This window comes from Dendropsophus ebraccatus, chromosome 1, assembly GCF_027789765.1.
Source record: "Dendropsophus ebraccatus isolate aDenEbr1 chromosome 1, aDenEbr1.pat, whole genome shotgun sequence".
NCBI lineage: Eukaryota > Metazoa > Chordata > Amphibia > Anura > Hylidae > Dendropsophus > Dendropsophus ebraccatus.
This window is the reverse complement of record NC_091454.1, coordinates 13,756,054-13,775,739: the sequence shown is the minus strand read 5'-3', so window position 1 is coordinate 13,775,739 and position 19,686 is coordinate 13,756,054. Positions and strand designations below refer to the sequence as shown.

At 47.4% G+C, this 19,686-nt stretch overlaps 1 protein-coding gene across 1 annotated transcript in view; it reads right to left on the bottom strand.

The window, feature by feature from the left end:
- Positions 1–3,961: 3,961 nt before the first annotated feature.
- The window catches only part of DNM1L (dynamin 1 like), a 28,532-nt gene continuing 12,807 nt past the window's right edge, over positions 3,962–19,686 (bottom strand). Inside the window, 16 exon segments of the mRNA XM_069967798.1 lie at positions 3,962–4,559; positions 4,639–4,798; positions 6,103–6,212; positions 6,386–6,546; positions 7,542–7,560; positions 9,052–9,156; positions 10,141–10,200; positions 10,286–10,378; positions 11,643–11,732; positions 13,048–13,203; positions 13,300–13,420; positions 16,192–16,398; positions 17,050–17,181; positions 17,423–17,543; positions 17,766–17,928; positions 18,017–18,103. Of these exon segments, the coding sequence (XP_069823899.1) occupies positions 4,503–4,559; positions 4,639–4,798; positions 6,103–6,212; positions 6,386–6,546; positions 7,542–7,560; positions 9,052–9,156; positions 10,141–10,200; positions 10,286–10,378; positions 11,643–11,732; positions 13,048–13,203; positions 13,300–13,420; positions 16,192–16,398; positions 17,050–17,181; positions 17,423–17,543; positions 17,766–17,928; positions 18,017–18,103 (1,842 nt within the window). The 3' untranslated portion in view covers positions 3,962–4,502.

The following is a 19,686-nucleotide window of genomic DNA, read 5'->3' as shown; positions in this document are numbered from 1 at the left end:
TAGTTCTGCGAACTAGGCTGCAAAAGGGGTGGGATTATGACTATTTATGACAGCTTAAAATTAACCTGTCACAATGCTGTCAGATCTATTGGCATCATGTTATAGAACAGGAAAAGCTGAGCATATTGATGTATAACTTTGTGGGAAAAGACTCAGTATAACTTAACCCTGATGATTCTATGTTAAGGAGTCCAGTGGGCGTGTCAATGGACTGGACTCAATAAATTACAAGTTATACTGAATCTTTTCCCATAAAGAGATACATAATTCCGCTCAGCTCCTCCTGCTCTATAACAAGATGCCGATAGCTTAGGTAGCATTTTCATGGCGATGGGTTCCCTTTTAATATTTTGTGAGTGGTTCCTCGGGGGTGGAGCCTGAATGGCCAATCTTAGCAGCTTAAAGGGAACTGACAAGTTAAAAGAACCTAGTCTAATATTATGCTCCTATGAGGCCAGAGACTCATGGGAAAAGTGCTGAGGATGAAGGTAAGAAAAGTATTTTTCCTGGTCTTATGGGCTAACAGCAGGTCTGATTTTTCTAACCTTATGTTAGTTTCCCTTTCAAATGTTGGTTAATATGCCCCATAGCAAAGATCAAAATGGGCCTGTCCTGGTATTCTCCATCCAGGACAGGAGAGCAAGCCAGGCTGCAAAAAGTGTTAAGAATAGTGAAACTCTGCCCAAAAGTGGACATTTTTTTTTTTTAGAATGTTCCTTGTGGGTGGGGCTTAAATGCCCCAGTGTTGGTTAATATAAATGTATGGAAGAAAGGAGTCTTGTAACTAAGATCAAAGTGGGCCTGTCTTTTGATTGTAAGTTTGACCTGCCAGGCTTAAAGGGCCTGGTGTTGAAAACTGCACATTCCTATACATTGGGCTACTGCAAAAAAAATATATATATAATCATTGTGGCCGGTGGCTAATGTATGTATTGTTATGCAATCGCTAATACTCCTGATGTGTAACCATGATGTGATGTAAATGCAAGTTAAAAAGAAGGGGATCAGACTGCAGGCAATGACTTTGTGTTTGTAGTCTGTTACCATGGAGACACATAAGAGTAGGTTACACAGTAACTGTAGACTTTTTAAATTTGATTGTTTATCGAGAAGAACAAGGGCCCTGCTACTATTATAAAGTGTTTTTTCATACTTTCTCTTTGCCCTTTAATCTCTTGTAGCCTAAATCTGGCTTTCGGGCTTTTAGGCCGCACCTCGGATAATAATCTAATTTTATGATAATTCCCTTTTAATTGGAAAGGTTTTCATATCCCGCACCTCAGGAGGAATCGGTGGTGAATGTGCGACCTCTAAGAGGATTATAAACTATTGCCGTGATATAGATGTCATCCGCTGACGCCATCTGCAACGGAAGAGCCTGAGGCTACAGAGGCACAAACTAAGATCAGAGCGATTGGTCGAGTCTGTATAGAGATATAGGATAGACCGGCTACGGGGTATATTTCTCCAGTCAAATTAAAAAGTGTTTTTACAACTGCCTGGACTCTGTCTGTGAGTCCTGCTTCCACTCTCATAGAAAGAGCATGTGAGTCCTGATCCTCCCACCCGCTCATAGAGAAAGCCTGAGTCCTGCTATCCCTATGCACTCCTAGGAAAGCATGTGAGTCCTGTTCTCATCCATTCATAGAGGAAGCCTGTGAGTCCTGATCCTCCCACCTGCTTATAGAGAAAGGGTGGGTTCATATTACAGAATTCTTGCGGACAATGGCCGCATGCCTTTCCGCCGGCTCCATAGACACCATTCTATGGGCCGGCGTATTCTGCTATCCGCCAAAAGAAGTGACGTGTCACTTCTTTCTGCGGATAGCGAAATACGCCGGCCCAGATTTTGGCAAACCCATTTCTACACACCCACACACCTTTACAGACACAGAACAGCTGTCAATCACTGTGTGTGGGCGGGGTTAGCAGGACTCTCAGGCTTTCTGTGTGAGTCTTGGCACACTTGTTACATTAAAAATAGAATATGGGGCCTGCATGGTTATGGTACATGTAGGCACAACATAGATAGATATTACCGGAGGACGCCACAGGTTATTCAGAATTAGAAAAAGCACCACCCCAGGCTCCAGGTTATGTGTGGTATTACAATTCAGCTCCATTACTTTAATGGAGCTGAGCTATAAATCCCAAACTGGAGACAAGAGTTGTGAAGTTTCTGAGGGGAAAAAAAAAACAGCCATGTTTTTTTAAGCCTGAATAATCCCTTCAAGGGAGGTAGGTACAGCCCCAGAAAACTAACTATAGCACATGCTCCCTGCCACTTTCTTGTTAGATGAGCACCAGGGCTACACCTCACACTTTTTTTTTTTTTTTTTTTTTTTAAAGGGGCTATTCATAAAATTTGATTAAAAAAAAAAAAAAAAAAAAAATCAGTTGCCAGTAACATCTATCAGGCATGTATAGTACAAATTCTTATTATTGCCTCAGGCGCCATCTACAGGTCTGAGAGGATATTACAGACTAAATTTAAAAATGTTCTAACATAGACCAAAGGGGCAATGAATGTTGCTTCTGGAGGAGAGCGCCATGTGTGGAGACACAGGGTAAGAAGGATATGTGAAGCGGAATATTAAAAGGGAATGTAAAAGGAACAGGACTTTTCTGTACTGCACACCTTCCCAGACATGAGGGTGCAAGTACCAGAAGAAGAACGATACCAACGTGGTATTTTCATGTGCGGGACTACCCACCATGATTGCGACTGGCATCTGTCTCCCTTCCTCTTGTTAGAATACCTCCATGAGAGCAGAAATAAACGCTGGAGAGTGCGAGATCTTTCATGCCAACAGGATTCGCTCACCTCTACGCATTACAACATGCTGCCTTGTGCTGTACAATGCCACAGGCAGAGTAGCAGGTGGGGAATGAATACAGCACGTGCAGACTACAAAGCAATATTATGCAGTGTACTGAAATGTTCTGCAAGTGAGAAACTGGCATGAGTGCTGTGGGAGGACTGTGATAGAGAGCTGAGGAGAGAGCAATGAATTCTGGGAATTGTAGTACTGAGCAACGGTAGTAAAAGGATATGGTAGGGGAGAGTATTACATACCCACAAACAAATGGATTCTTAATGACAGACAGGTAAGCAATGTTTTTTTTTTTTTTTTTCCAAGAGTATCCCTTTAAGATACACATAAGGACTAACAATGGAAAACGGAAAGACTGGTGAGCGACATGAGACGTGAACTTTCTGCAGGACCAGTTTATTTACAACGATAAGCACAGATATATCAGAACAAACAAGGTGTCAGGGCGGAGACGCGGCAGCTGAGGATGACGAACCCCCCCCCCCCATCACACAGGGCGCGGCGGGTTCCGTCCCCAATCCGGTGCAGGTCCCTTTTAACGTCTCTCAAACAAGACCCCCGGGAGGCAGCAGAAAATAAGGCATGTACAACACAGAATGACCACAGGGGCGGTGATAACTTTTTTTTTTTTTTTTTAAATCAATGACACAAAACATAAAACTGGGATTGGCCAACATCCATAGGGGGCGCTAGAGCAGGATATGTAACATTATATCTTCTTATACTGACACTCCCTATCTCTGTATGAGGAATACAGGCCCTTTGCTCCTCCTCCTCTATTGGTTAATCCTGCGGCCCTCCAGCTGTTGCAGAACTACAATTCCCACCACGCCTGGACAGCCAAAGCTTTAGCTTTGGCTGTCCAGGCATGATGGGAGTTGTAGTTCTGCAACAGCTGGAGGGCCGCAGGTTCCCCACCACTGAGCTAAGACCTATTGAGGTGCTGTAACCTGCACCGGGCCTCCAGCAGGAAATGACATCACTGTGAGCAGCCAATCAGCTTCACCCGGCAATGCTGATTGGCTGGTACCAGTTGGCTCCTCCCACCTGGATGCCAGACACAGCGCACAACCGCTATAATAAAAGTCCTTAGTGCCAACGAGTGTAACCCTTCCATAAGTACCTCCATGTCAGTAACTCCACCCATTTAGTGGGCGGGGCTAGTAATTTCAGCAAATAAGGAACATTCACCACCGACTCCGTATATCGAGAGAGAGTAGATTTCTCCTGAATGTTCCGGAGAATTTTATTGGATGACGGACATCGTGTCAGTGCGATATCAAACAATAAAATGCTAAATGTTCACACAATTCCAGAGAACTGTATAAAACAAACAATCACCTAAAACTAAACCCATGGAACGGTCATGTGAGCGGAGGGGGGAGGGGCTTCCCAGCATGCTTTGCTCCATAGTCACCACAGTTTGTCAGCTCGAATCACGACAGTAAGACTGTGTCTGGGTGGGGGGAGGGGGGGTGATACTTGACGCAATATTGAATGAGTGAATTGTATAACTATAAGAGGTTCTCCAGTGGTCGTCCACCCCTCCCCCCATGGTGTATGGTTAGCGCTTCCTTATGAATTCTAACTTATGCAGACGGCCGAGCTTCTCTATGAGTCATGTGACTTCTCTTCCATCTGTGATGATGGGACCATCGGACCTCCTGGTCACCAGAGATGCGTCTCCCGAATCTCGGCAATGATCTGGCTGGCTCGCTGTAAAGCCTGGAGGGATGATGATAGGGAAGACATTAGGGATCAGCTGGAGTGGGGTTCGATAACAGGACTGGAGCACCACAAGTACCTTTAACATGTCGGCGGCCTCCTTCCTGCGCTGCGCCATGTCCTCAGACTCAGTCAGCAGATCCTCCAGCAGCATGGACTTATACAGCTGCCCCACCAGCTCGCTCTGTAACGTGTCCTTCACGTGGTTCACCAGGAAATGCATCACAGCCTTTGGCACACTGAGGAGAGAGGAGGCCGCCATTATGGGCTGGAGTCAGGTGATGGGCGCCCTGCTGCTCCCCCCTTCCCTCTGATGGACGCCCCGCTGCTCCCCCCCCGATGGACGCCCCGCTGCTCCCCCCTTCCTTCTGATGGATGCCTCACTGCCCCCTCCCCTCTAATGGACGCCCTGATGCCCCCCTCCCCTCTCATGGATGCCCCCCCTTCCCTCTCATGGATGGCTCGCTGCCCCCCTCCCCTCTCATGGATGCCCGGCTGCCCCCCTCCCCTCTCATGGACGCCCGGCTGCCCCCCTCCCCTCTCTGATGGATGCTCCTCTGCCCCTCTACCTCGCTGATGGACGCCTCACTCCCCCCCTCCCCTCTCATGAATGTCCTGCTGCCCCCCTCCCCCTCTCATGGATGTCCTGTTCCCCCCCCTCCCCTCTCATGGAGGTCCTGCTGCCCCCCTCCCCGCTCATGGACGCCCGGCTGCCCCCCTCCCCGCTCATGGACGCCCGGCTGCCCCCCTCCCCGCTCATGGACGCCCGGCTGCCCCCCTCCCCGCTCATGGATGTCCTGTTCCCCCCCTCCCCTCTCATGGATGTCCTGCTGCCCCCCTCCCCGCTCATGGACGCCCGGCTGCCCCCCTCCCCTCTCATGGATGTCCTGCTGCCCCCCTCTCCTCTCATGGATGTCCTGCTGCCCCCCTCCCCTCTCATGGATGTCCTGCTGCCCCCCTCCCCTCTCATGGATGTCCTGCTGCCCCCCTCCCCTCTCATGGATGTTTTGTTCCCCCCCTCCCCTCTCATGGATGTCCTGTTCCCCCCCTCCCCCTCTCATGGATGTCCTGCTGCCCCCCTCCCCCTCTCATGGATGTCCTGCTGCCCCCTCCCCTCTCATGGATGTCCTGTTCCCCCCCTCCCCTCTCATGGATGTCCTGTTCCCCCCCTCCCCTCTCATGGATGTCCTGTTCCCCCCCTCCCCCTCTCATGGATGTCCTGCTGCCCCCCTCCCCTCTCATGGATGTCCTGCTGCCCCCTCCCCCTCTCATGGATGTCCTGTTCCCCCCCTCCCCTCTCATGGATGTCCTGATCCCCCCCTCCCCTTTAATGGATGTCCTGTTCCCCCCCTCCCCTCTCATGGATGTCCTGCTGCCCCCCTCCCCGCTCATGGATGTCCTGTTCCCCCCCTCCCCTCTCATGGATGTCCTGTTCCCCCCTCTCCCCTCTCATGGATGTCCTGCTGCCCCCCTCCCCCTCTCATGGATGTCCTGCTGCCCCCCTCCCCGCTCATGGATGTCCTGCTGCCCCTCCACCACTCACCTGTCCTGAATATTCTTCCTCACTATCAGGAAATAAGATTTGATTAGTCGCTCGATCACTTCGCAGTCGCGTTGCTCGCGAGCGGAGAGTTTTCTGGCAACGGGCACAGGCTGGGGGGAGAGAGGAAAGAATCACATCAAGACAAGATGGTGCGGGGGTAAAGAAGAACGGTGTAATATTCTGGGGGATTGGGGGGGTCCTCAGGACTATATAATAGGGGGGGGGGGGATACTATATGAGCTCTATGCCGTCCATAAGCGGATTAGTAGAGCAGCGGACTCACCACATCCAGCAGATTAACAGCGTGGCCCCTCTGGGGACTGGCAGGGAGGACAGGGACCGACTTGAACTTCTCCTCCAGTAATGGGTCGTCTCCTTTCGCCTTTAACATCCCCCTCCAGTTACCGGTCCCTGCGTCTGGGACGTTCTCACTGGCGCCACCTGCTGGAACAGCCTGGAATGACAGCACAGTACGGAGCAGGATGAAGAAAAGGGGTTCTCCCAAGATTACGGGATAGGTGGGGAGTGGGGGTCCGACTGATGGTGTCATCAGGGGTCCTCGGTCACCTCCTTCATGCTGGGAAACTTGGGATAACCTCTTCAATGCAGTGGAACACTATAGATAACAAGTCTTGCCAAACATGCCCCCCCCAATAAGCTGTAAAGTGAGACCCTCTGTAACATCCAGAAAGTGACAGCACCTCTTACATTCAGAGCTTTCCACGTTCTGGGTATGAGACCACCAATGGCTGTGCTGGGAACTGCATAAGTCATCAGAATAGACATTACACTGGGGGAAGCTGTCTGTGACAGTAGTGCAGAGTGTAACAGAGCAGGTGATGATTGACAGTTATCCCTACTCGCGCTGCTACACCTCGCCATGTCTCAGCACAACTGACACAGACAGCTCACCCAGTGTAATGTCTATTCTAATGGTAACATGTATTATATAGATATCAGGGGAGGCTACAGCACTAGTGACACAGACAGCTTCCCCCAGTGTAATGTCTATTCTAATGCTAACATTTAATATACAGACATCAGGGGAGGCTGTAGCACTAGTGACACAGACAGCTTCCCCAATGTAATGTCTATTCTAATACTAACATGTATTATATAGACATCAGGGGAGGCTGTAGCACTAGTGACACAGACAGCTCCCCCATGTGTAATGTGTATTCTAATGGTAACATGTATTATATAGACATCAGGGGAGGCTGCATCACTAGTGACACAGACAGCTCACCCAGTGTAATGTCTATTCTAATGGTAAGATGTACTATGTAGACATCAGGGGAGGCTGTAGCACTAGCTATATGTAACTGTGCCAGGACCAGGGCTTGAGCAGTCCTGCAGTTCCTAAGACAGCCATTGGGGGCAGCAGAGGAGCCATATTACACTTTATTAAAGCAGATCCTGGAAATCAGAGACATTCAAACAACCCGAGACCAAATGATCCTCTGATGAAACATCCTATGACTACTAGAATGCTAGGTTTTAAAGGGGTTATCTAGAAGGAGAGAAAAAAAAAAAACAGCACCACCCCTGTCCTCAGTGTATTACAAATCAGCTATTTTTCTTCAATGGAACAGAGCCACAATACCACACCCAAACTGTGCACAAGAGTGGCGCTGTTTCTAAAAGAAAGCTGCCTTTTTTTTTTTTTTTTTTTTTTAAGTGTCACTGTCGCTTACATTTTTTTGCAGAAATCAATAGTACAGGCGATGTTAAGAAACTTTGTAATTGGGTTTATTAGCCGAAAAAAGCATTTTTATCATGAAAAAGCAGTTTGAAGCTCTCCCCCCTGTCTTCATTGTTCTCTTATGGAGAGGAGAGGGGTGGAGGGAGATGAGGCTACATCGGGCTATCTCCTCTGAAGTCAGCACTGACCTCTCTGATTTCTGAATACCGGCTTTCACACAGCTCCCGCTGTGTAATCCTTTGTCCTTTGCTGGCGACTAATCTCCCTCCTCCCCTCTCCATAGGTTACACAGGGCCCGACTAATGTAAAACCTGATGTATCCTGATAATGAGCAGTGAATGAGAGAGAGAGAGAGAGAGAGAGAGAGGGGGGGGGGGATCTTTTTGAATGCAGATAATGGCAGATTTGCCTAATAAATCCAATTATAAAGTTTCTTAAAATCGCCCGTTGATTCCTGCAAAAAAAAAAAAAAAAAACACAAACAACAAGATTGTGACACTTTAAGCCTGGACAACTCCTTTAAGTGGCCGACTCAGGCATCACTCTATATATCACATGCAAGCCACCTATCGAGCCACACAGGCAGCCATATCCAGACCCTCTACAGTGTTTGCGGGGGGGGGGGGGGGGGGACATCTGCTCCTAATCCCATGGACAGTCACAAAGACCACTTTGCTGACAGTCTTAATATGTTCACAAGACCCGGGCCCTCACATGTGCTTCTACAGAACCGAATACTATACGGATCTACTTTCTGTTCTGAAGAAGAGAGAATGGCGGTCTTGGTGCTGTAACCTTAAAGGGAAGCTGTCCGCTGTATAAGATGCTCAGAGGTGTAGACATGGGCAAGAGACCAGTATGTAAGTCAATGGCTGTTTGCAAAGTAAAAAAATCAAGTGTCATAGACATGGGGCTGAGCTGTAGCATGCACGCCTTCCCCCCACCCCACCCTGTACAGCTTCCAGCATGCCATAGAAAGGGTGGGGGTAGGAGGAGGCGTGCATACTGCTGCCTAGCTTAGCTTGGAAGGAAAACATGATTTTATAACTTTGCAAACAGCCACCGTTTTATTTCTCATGAGCGTGATATAGACGTGGATAGACTCTCTTTAATATACGCCAGTGTTGTTGTATGTTAAGCAGATACAGGCATGAACGATGGAAAGCATGCAACAAGGAACCACGGCCACAACCATCATGCCGCTGGTGACTACACGTGTCCGTTCATGCGGATGAGAATGAACATGCAGTGCGCTCTTAGCACTGGGCACAGACCTTGCCATCAGTATCAGCTGAAGCGGCAGGGGGAGGCTCCAGAGCGGCGGGGGCCAGGGGCCCTGGAGCTTTAGTGGACTAAAGGAAGAAAAGAGAACCAGATGCAGAATTAACCAGGAGACATCAACACCAGCAGTAAGAAAACCGGCGGAGCAGCATGCGGAGACGGCAGGGAGGAAGAGGAGGAGCGCGGCCTGGAGAAGGCTCTGCTCACACCTGGGTTATAGCAAGAGCCCTGCAATGCTGGGAGTTGTAGTTCTGCATCATCTGGAGAGCCAGAGGCTGCAGATCACAGGGCTGCACTGTGCTATCATAGCCGCTATGGTAGTATGCTGGGAGTTGTAGTTCTCTAACAGCCAGGGGGGGACCGACATGTGTGAACTCATCATTTACATGATATTTCTTATGATCTATAGATCCAGTCCAAACATTCTGGAAAATCCATGCACGGCCACGGCATCATGAGCAGCAGAGCAGAGGATTTAAGCGTTATGTGATGGCAGAGGGAAAAAATAAAATAAATATATATAGAAATTGTGGATGGACAAGGGGCGTGGTGCCTACAGCAGTCACCCTGCACAGATGTGTTAGTATAAACAGATGTAGCAGAGCCGGGATTGTCACCTCTATGTGTGTCTATATGAGGTCTTACATAGGACTGCAGGTACTTACATAGGACTGCAGGTCCTTTACCTCGCTCTTGCGTTATAACAATGTGGCCCCCAATGACTTAAGAGTCCTTTTACACAGACAGATTTATCTAACAGATTTTTGAAGCCAAAGCAGGAACAAACTATAAACAGGGAACAGGTCATAAAAGAAAAGACTGAGATTTCGCCTCTTTTCAAATCCATTCCTGGCTTTGGCTTCAAAAACCTGTCAGATAAATCTGTCTGTGTAAAAGGACCCCTACATAAAACATCCAGCTCATCCAACCTTAAATATAGAAAGCCGAGCAGAGCCAGGAGACGGAGTGACTGCAGCACTGATGACATATACATTCCCCCCTCCACCCCCCACATGGTGTCGCCGGGCTCTACCATCCCCACAATGATGGATCACCTTATCTCTGGGCGCTGCGGGAGGGGGCAAATCTCTGGCTATCCTATTCCGCCTCTGTTCCTGCATAGACAAAAATAAGAAGGGACATTACTGATCACATGGGCGCTCTCCCATAGTACAGGAACGGGCGCGGCGCTCTCCTCACCTCTATGTTGTTGTTCATCACTCCGCAGGCGTCGGCGAAGTCTGGGTGTTTGGTGTTGATGTACGCCAGTTCTATGGCCACTAAGTTGTGCACCTGGATGGGAAGAGAAACAGCATAGTCATCCATGGTCGAACTCACGGCCCTCGAGCTAATGTAAAACTATGATTGCTAACAAGCCTGGACAGCCAAAGATTTAGCTTGGCATGATGGGAATTGTAGTTTTGCAACAGCTGGAGAGCCGGAGATTGCCATCTCTGTATTAGAAGATATAGGAGAAGTGCAGTGGCCTCTATAGGGGAAATATGGTATTACACAGTCCAGAAGCAGCTACTCTCCCTCCAAGATGTCCTTATGACCTCACAGGGCGCGCACTACTTGTATTCCCCAGGAAACAACAAAGACAAAATCCCTTCTTTGTATTGTACCGTTCCTTTGTTACTCCTCGGGAAAATGTAGGAATACACTGACAACTAGGAGGTACAATTCCCCCTCGTCAATAGGGAGTGTCCCTACATTGGCCAACAGTGTCAGTACCGATTATACTGCGAGAGAAACAGTTGTTGAGTTCTTCGTATTTGCAGGGTGGAACAGCTATGGTCCGGGCATTGTTATGTCACAGGAAATACAAGTAATTAGTAAAAGAGAGGGGTCCGTTGGTTCTGTAAAACAGAGGGGCTATCCTTATGATGGGTCACTGCACTGAGCGCCATGTTCCCTGCATTGTCCACCAGGCACAGCTCTGCACTGTTACTAGTGGCCGTGCCTGGTACTGCAGTTCAATACAGCTTAGTCCAGTTCATGTGAATGGGAGTTGGACTCCCCGGCTCGTTTACTGCGCCTATTACACGGCCCGAGGGCTGCAGGGACATTGTTACTGATGTCCTTGCAGCCCTTGTTTAAACACCATACATTACCTTAGCATGTTCCAGGGCTTCTCCTGCGCTCCTTCTTCCTCCCGGTCGCGCGCGCAGCAGCTGCGGTGCGGCCTGTTTGAGCTGACGGCCGCTCAGCCAATCACTGAACGCGGCCAGTGATTGGCTGAGTGGTCTGTCAGTTGACAGGCCGCACCAAAGCTGCTGCTGCGCGGGACCGGGAGGAAGAAGGAGCGCAGGAGAAGCCCTGGAACATGCTTAGGTAATGTATGGTGCTTGTGATATCGTCGCTCGCCTGCTGCGCATCGCTATTCCACGCAGTGATGCCTGATGATTTTAGGTTTGAACCTAAATAAACGATCAGCCAATGACACGATCATCGGCTGATCGTTGTCTCTATTCCACGGAGCGAAAATCGGCCGATTATCGCTCGGTGGAATAGGCCCCTTAGAAAAGATAAGCTGAGATGTCAGTGGGCTTCTTACCATCTCATTGGTCACCGGCAGCCGTTTCCGCAGAAGACACGTCACCACTTCCACAATGGCGTCATGCAGCTTAGGAAACCTCAGGAGCTCCTGGAAGATGAGGAAATATAAATAAATGGCTGTCATTTCTACAAAGCTTTGATACATTGCCAAAATCTGCCAAATACTTTAGATCGCAATTTTTGACGTGCAATTGGGTACCGATAGGAATTACTGACAAGCCAGACTGCTCCTACGTCAGCCATGACACTGTAACTTGTTGCGGCAAGGTGGCCGCTCCACCGACTAGTTAGACGTTGCTGCAGATAGTTCTCCAGATTTATTACTATTCTTCAGATCTCTCACTCTCTATTCTGGTTTTGGTCAGAAAGTAGAACTAGAAGCAGCAGATACCGGAGGATGAAGACGTGTAGAGAACATTTCTGCCTAAATGTTAAAGTGTCACTATCGTGTTGTTGTTGTTGTTTTTTTTTTGCAGAAATCAATAGTCCAGGCGATTTTAAGAAACTTTGTAATTGGGGTTATTGGCCAAATCTGCCATTATCTGCATTCAAAAAGACTTTCCCCAGGCCCCCCTCCATCCCCTCTCTCATTTACTGCTCATTATCAGGAAATCTCAACTCTCTTACATCAGTCGTGCCCTATCTGGAGAGGGGGGAGATTAGTCACCAACAGAGAGCAGAGAACAAAGGATTACACAGCGGGACCTGTGTGAAAGCTGGTATTCAGAGGTCAGAGAGGTCAGTGCTGACTTCAGAGGAGATAGCCTGGTGATGTAGCTGTAAATTTACTCTTTATTGTCCTGTTTTGGTGCCTCATCTCCCTCCACCCCTCCTTTCTCCATAGAAAACCATGAAGACAGGGGGGAAAGCTTCAAACTGTTTTCTCATGATAAAAAAAAGCATTTTTCGGCTAATAAACCCAATTACGAAGTTTCTTAACATCGCCTGTACTTTCTGCAAAAAAAAATAAAATTGAAACAACAGTGACACTTTAAAATCTTCCAATACATAGTAAATTCAGCTTCCCTGCCATCATCGAATCATGTGAGGTCTTTTATGGGATCCCATCATACAATGTAACTGGATTACAGTAAATAATATATCGGAATATAAAATTCAATTGGAAGATGAGGAAAAGTTCCCTGGCCTGTAGCCGGCTCCATTTTGGGGTCTGTATTGGCTGAGACCCCCTGGGCTAGGATGTACATTATACCTATGATCTATTGGATGAGAGGAATGTTACTCTACCACGGCCAATATATGTGCTGTATCTTCTTCACCAGTACTCTATCATTAAGGCTAACCTGGCCTATTATTATGACCGCTCCAGAGCTGTAATCATGGCGGCGTCACACTGTCCCCTGTGTATTATGACTGGTGTCAACCTGGGAGGGGCGCCATACCTGTGTGCTATAGTTACTGCAGTGCTGGATAATCCTCTGCATCTCCTCGTGGACCAGCTCCACGCAGCGTAAACTTGGCTCCTCCAATCGCTTCACCTGACGCTTTACAAGGAGCTCAAAGGAGACTTCCGGAACGAACAAGGCCGGCCGGGGTCCCTGGAGGACAAAGATGTGTCAATGGAGGACACGACAGAATAGGAGACTGATCGATAGGTGATTTACCGTCTCCTTCAAACCCCTTATATTACTCACGGTTGCATTTCTGATAGCGGTGAGGATGTCGATGGTAGTCAGTCCGCCCAAAGGATCGACAGACTCCAACGTCCTGCCGAACGTCTCGTGGAAAATGTAGCAGATTCGAGCACCGCCGCACCTAGACGAAGAGAAGAAGGTGAGACGGATATTTCACAGGATAACCGTCACAGGCGACAACTTACAGCAAGTACGGCCGAACCTGAAAGCCATGGCTCGGCCGTTGAATAACGCTACCTGGAAGAGATGGATATAAGTGGAGACCTGGGACTGTCACCCTTTGCCAGGCTACAGCCAAAATCAATCAACGGCCGAGTGATCAGGTTCAGGTTCGGACAAATTTACTGTACGTTGGCTCATCTCTAGCGACAACCAATGTCGCTATAAGAACGTTACCAGCTTTTCGAGAAACAAACAGCTACGTGGCTACTTTGGCCATAACACACCATGCCATGCAGTGTTGCATCACAACTAATAAGAGTGAATGGGGTTGGACCAAGAACTGCAAGACTACCGTCACCTGAAAGTAGGGCAGGGCGATATAGGCAACAAAAAAAATCTGTGTTTTTTTTTCTTTGATTTAAATCTCAATTTTTCAAAAATGTATTTGTTGCTAATTATGATGGGTGTAGTAGTAGAGGCATAGTGGATAAGGGGTGTAGTAACAGTAGAAGCATAGAAGATGAGGGGTGTCGTAGTAGATAAGGGGAGTAGCAGTTTTGGGAGTAGTAGTATAGAGTGGAGGTAATAGTCGCAATGTGTGGAGTGGGAGCAGTATTAGGGGTATTAGTAGAGCAGTATTAGTAGTATTGAGGGTAGTAGTAGAGCGGTATTAGGAGTATTGAGGGTAGTAGTAGAGCAGTACTGGGGGTAGTAGTAGAGCAGTATTGAGGGTAGTAGTAGAGCAGTATTGGGGGTAGTAGTAGAGCAGTATTAGGAGTAGTATTGGGGTTAGTAGTAGAGCAGTACTGGGGGTAGTAGTAGAGCAGTACTGGGGGTAGTAGTAGAGCGGTATTAGGAGTAGTATTGGGGTTAGTAGTAGAGCAGTATTGGGGGTAGTAGTAGAGCAGTATTGGGGGTAGTAGTTGAGCAGTATTGGGGGTAGTAGTAGAGCAGTATTGGGGGTAGTAGTTGAGCAGTATTGGGGGTAGTAGTAGAGCAGTATTGGGGGTAGTATTGGGGTTAGTAGTAGAGCAGTACTGGGGGTAGTAGTAGAGCAGTATTGGGGGTAATAATAGAGCAGTATTAGGAGTAGTATTGGGGGCAGTAGTAGAGCAGTATTGAGGGTAGTAGTAGAGCGGTATTAGGAGCAGTATTGGGGTTAGTAGTTGAGCAGTATTGGGGGTAGTAGTAGAGCAGTATTGGGGGTAGTAGTTGAGCAGTATTGGGGTTAGTAGTTGAGCAGTATTGGGGTTAGTAGTTGAGCAGTATTGGGGTTAGTAGTTGAGCAGTATTGGGGTTAGTAGTTGAGCAGTATTGGGGGTAGTAGTTGAGCAGTATTGGGGGTAGTAGTTGAGCAGTATTGGGGGTAGTAGTAGAGCAGTATTGGGGTTAGTAGTAGAGCAGTATTGGGGTTAGTAGTTGAGCAGTATTGGGGGTAGTAGTAGAGCGGTATTAGGAGTAGTATTGGGGTTAGTAGTTGAGCAGTATTGGGGGTAGTAGTTGAGCAGTATTGGGGTTAGTAGTTGAGCAGTATTGGGGGTAGTAGTTGAGCAGTATTGGGGGTAGAAGTTGAGCAGTATTGGGGGTAGTAGTAGAGCAGTATTGGGGTTAGTAGTAGAGCAGTATTGGGGTTAGTAGTTGAGCAGTATTGGGGGTAGTAGTAGAGCGGTATTAGGAGTAGTATTGGGGTTAGTAGTTGAGCAGTATTGGGGGTAGTAGTAGAGCAGTATTGGGGTTAGTAGTAGAGCAGTATTGGGGTTAGTAGTTGAGCAGTATTGGGGTTAGTAGTTGAGCAGTATTGGGGTTAGTAGTTGAGCAGTATTGGGGTTAGTAGTTGAGCGGTATTAGGAGTAGTATTGGGGTTAGTAGTTGAGCAGTATTGGGGGTAGTAGTAGAGCAGTATTGGGGGTAATAATAGAGCAGTATTAGGAGTAGTATTGGGGGCAGTAGTAGAGCAGTATTGGGGGTAGCAGTAGAGCAGTATTATACCTAATATATACACATCATATACCTAATAAATACCTCCTATACCTCTGGTGCTCGGAGGAGCCGCTCCCCATTTTGTGGGTGCGTGCGGACATCTTAGTGGGTGGCGGCGGGCAGCGATCTTACAGGTGGATGGGGGTGGGCGGGGGAACTCAGTGTGCGTGCTGGGGGCGGGCAGCGGTCCTCCGGGTGCAGGTTAGCGGTAATCTTATAGGTGGGTGGGGTGGACGGCGTCGGTTGTCCAGGTGCAGGCTGGGGGCGAACGTGTATGTAGGTAAGCGGGGAGCTTTTGCGGTTCTCCAGGTGCTGGCGTGCGGTCCCGCTCTGACTTGCAGGAGGAGCAGTTTGCCCGAAGCGCCGCTGCTCCCCCTGCAGGTTGGAGGGCATTTTTTTCTTTTCTTTGAAAACCGAATTTGGGATTTTCAAAGGAATTGAAATCGATTCTCAAAATCTAAGTGAATTAATTAATTCGATTAATCGCCATCCAAGCCATCCAAGACCTGGTCGCTGCTCAATTTTATTCTATGGGATGGAGTCACATGACACAACAGCCAGTTGCCACGTAGGATCCACAACGGACGGCAGTAGCAGCAGCGGAGTGGATGAGATGTTACACATCTCACTCACATGATGCAGAGACTGTTGTGGATTTTCACCACTTGCACCATTGCAGGGGTAAAGGCTACAAGGAGTCCACAGCATTTACCCACTCAGACTTGTTGCAGTAAGTCCAAGTCTACTTACAGCTCTGAGGTCTCGATGTATTTCGCGGTCCCCTCGATGGTGTTACAATACTCCGTAGCGAACTTGGTAATGAGCTGGAGCAGGGTGGCGCTCTTGTCGTCCACCGGCTCGCCGTAGCTGTTCAGCAGAGACTGATACTGAGCCGCCAGGACGTTGATCCTGGTCTTCAGCTCCGGCAAACAGTCTCTGATGTGATGCATCAGCAACCTATGGAATGAGAGAACACACACGTGATAAACACAACTAACAGCTATAACAAGGAGCCTGCGCTACATTAATAATCCCCAGAAATTCCCAGAACGAAACTTACAAAAATAGGAACAAATAAAAATAAAAAAAAGCTTATAAAGCCACAATTATAATCACAGCATAAAAATGACTCATAAAATACACAGTGTGGAATGTGCTGGAACAGGCAGGAGAGTCACATGTACATCCCATGACACCAACCAATAAATGTGGGTATATAGTGTGGCACCCTAGACAGGAACAACACAGGAATCCTGTGTTGTTCAAATCAACTGGTGCCAGAGATTAGTAATTCACTTCTTTAAAAAAAAACAAAAAAAAAACTCTCCAGTCTTCCAGTACTTATCAGCTGCTGTATGTCCTTGCAGGAAGTGGTGTATTCTCTTCAGTCTGACACAGTGCTCTCTGCTGCTACCTCTGTCCATGTCAGGAACTGTCTAGATCGGTAGCAAATCCCCAATCTCCAGCTCTCCAGACTGGAAAGAGTACCACTTCATGCAGGACATACAGCAGCTGATATGTACTGGAAGTAAATTACAAATCCCCGTTTATACTGATCATTTGAGGATCACTACCAGCACATACTCCGGTCCGCACCTCAAGTCTTACCTGTTCAGTGTCCGGGCCAGGTACTTGGTTCCATTCCTATTGGCTAGAGATGGGTATTTCTTCTGTAGAAAGGCGTACTCATCCCGGATAGAGTCGGCCACACTCTTCTTGTTATTAATATCTAACTGACTCCTATAAAACAAACAAACAAAAAAAAAAGGTTAAAGTGCATCTGTAAAATCAACGTCTGTAAAATCAAAACATGCAATTTTCTCACCACCTACAGTCGCCACTAGAGGGAGCTCACTGCATTCAAGTTTATGATTTATCAACATTATGCAGTGCAGGCTACCAGTATGTACGCTCTTACAGAAAATAGTACCTCTTACCACTATAATGGTATCCCATTGGGCTGACAGAGAAGTGTACTTACCTGTTGACCACTCCAATGATGCCCAGCTTCACAGGAATGACCCTCCCCAGTAGAACGTCCATTGCATCTGTACCGGCATCCATAAGATCCAGCTTGGTGATGACTGCGAGCGTTCTCCGTCCTGCCAGACGCAAAATTTAAGAAAGTCAGAGACGATAACCTACTTCTAAGCGCTAGTAAATGGCATCCCAACAAGTTTAATAGCTGTGCAATCCTCCTGCTGCAGCGGCCACTGCTGGACAAATGCAGTACTACATGGATATCAGACCTTCACTACATGATATCAATATGCCCTAACAGTGTATACATATATAGAAATAGAGGACGGGCCCCCATTACTCACCATCAGGATCACTCTCCCGGGCGATCTTTAGCGCCTCGGATGTGGCCATGTCTGTGTTGGCGGCGGTGACAGCCAGGATGATGGAATTGGGGTTACTGATATACCGCAGGATGAGCTCCCTGATCTGAATTTCTATGTCTTTGGGCTGGTCGCCTACTGGTACCTTATTAGGTGGAAAAGCAAATATATCCATACGGCTTATACACGTCCGTTCATTGTGTGAGGACCAACGTCTGTCATGTCCTCCTTACCTTTGTCATCCCCGGTAAATCCACCAGCGTCAGGTTCACCACGTTGGGAGAGAAAATCTTCAAGTGGATGGGTTCCGGACTAATACCCTGGAATGAAGGACACAGGAGTCAGATGGCCCATGGCCCAATCACATTAACCTCACCCAATCTAATCAAACCATCTGTCAGAAGTTTTCCTTAAAGGGGTTATTTAGGATTAGACCAAACATAGCTACTTTAATACAAAAACAGCACCACCTCTGTCCTCAGGTTGTGTGTGGTATTACATGTCAGCTCCATTCACTTCAAATGGAATGGAGCTGCAATACCACACCCAACCTGAGGACAAGGGTGGCGCTTTTATTCCCCAAAAAAGAAGCAGAGAAGAAGTGTCACTGTCGTTTACAAATTTTTTTTTTTTTTTTTTGCAGAAATCAATAGTCCAGGCGATTTTAAGAAACTTTTTAATTGGGTTTATTAGCTGAAAGATTCATTTTTATCATGAAAAAGCAGTTTGAAGCCATCCCCCCTGTCTTCATTGTTCTCTATGGAGAGGGGAGGGGTGGAGGGAGATGAGGCACCAAAACAGGACAACAAAGAGTTAATTTACAGCTACATCAGCACTGACCTCTCTGACCTCTGATTACCGGCTTTCACACAGGTCCCGCTGTATAATCCTTTGTTCTCTGCTCTCCGACTCATCTCCCTCCTCCCCTCTCCATAGGTTACACAGGGCCCGAATGATGTAAAATATTTGAGATTTCCTGATAATGAGCAGTGGATGAGAGAGAGGAGGGGGGGGGGGGGCTGGGGAAAGTCTTTTTTGAATGCAGATAATGGCAGATTTGCCTAATAAACCCAATTACAAAGTTTCTTAAAATCGTCTGGACTATTGATTTCTGCAAAAATAATAATTAAAAAAAAAAAACGACAGTGACACTTTAATAATTTTCTCATCTCAAATCAGAAGCAAAACGCATATGAAGTAAATGATAAAAGTAAATTTATTATTATTTTTTTTTTAAAGAAAAATCACATTTCCTTGAAGAAAACCATAGCAGATGAGTTGTCCGCCGCGCCAAATTACATTAGGATGGCAGCAGAGCAGGAAGCCGGGGACGCTGCTGCTCCATATGCTGGGAAATCATGGAGGTGCAATGAGGACACATGAAAAATTTACAGGATGAATTAGGCTCCTCTCCAAGGGATAATCCTCCATAATGACTGCAGGCAGCTAGTAATGTAGACACAACAGAAGTGCCGCAGTACGCGCCGTCTCCGGAGGATCGGGAACAGGACGTGCCCGCAGTATGGCCCCTTCATTAGCGGCTGCTTCTGATTAGTAAATTAAAGGGGAAGTCAACTTTCTTATCCCCCCTTACTATGATACAAAAATTAAGTTAATTTATTTACAAATATTCTGCTCTTATGTAGAGCTGTGTCTCCATGGTAACAGACTACAAACAAAACATAGTGTAGTCAGATGTTATAGTGACGTTTTACTTCCTTCTTCCTGTTTGTACAGTATCAAGAAGAAGGGGCACTAGTGGAGTAACCATAAATGTTTATTTCTAATCTGTAACCGCAAAGACTCATAGGTCTGCATAGGAGCTGTATACGCAAACCAGGAGGAGGAGATTTTTTTTTAATCGACACTAAGTGGCTGCTTCATTTTAAAAGGGGGAGTTCAC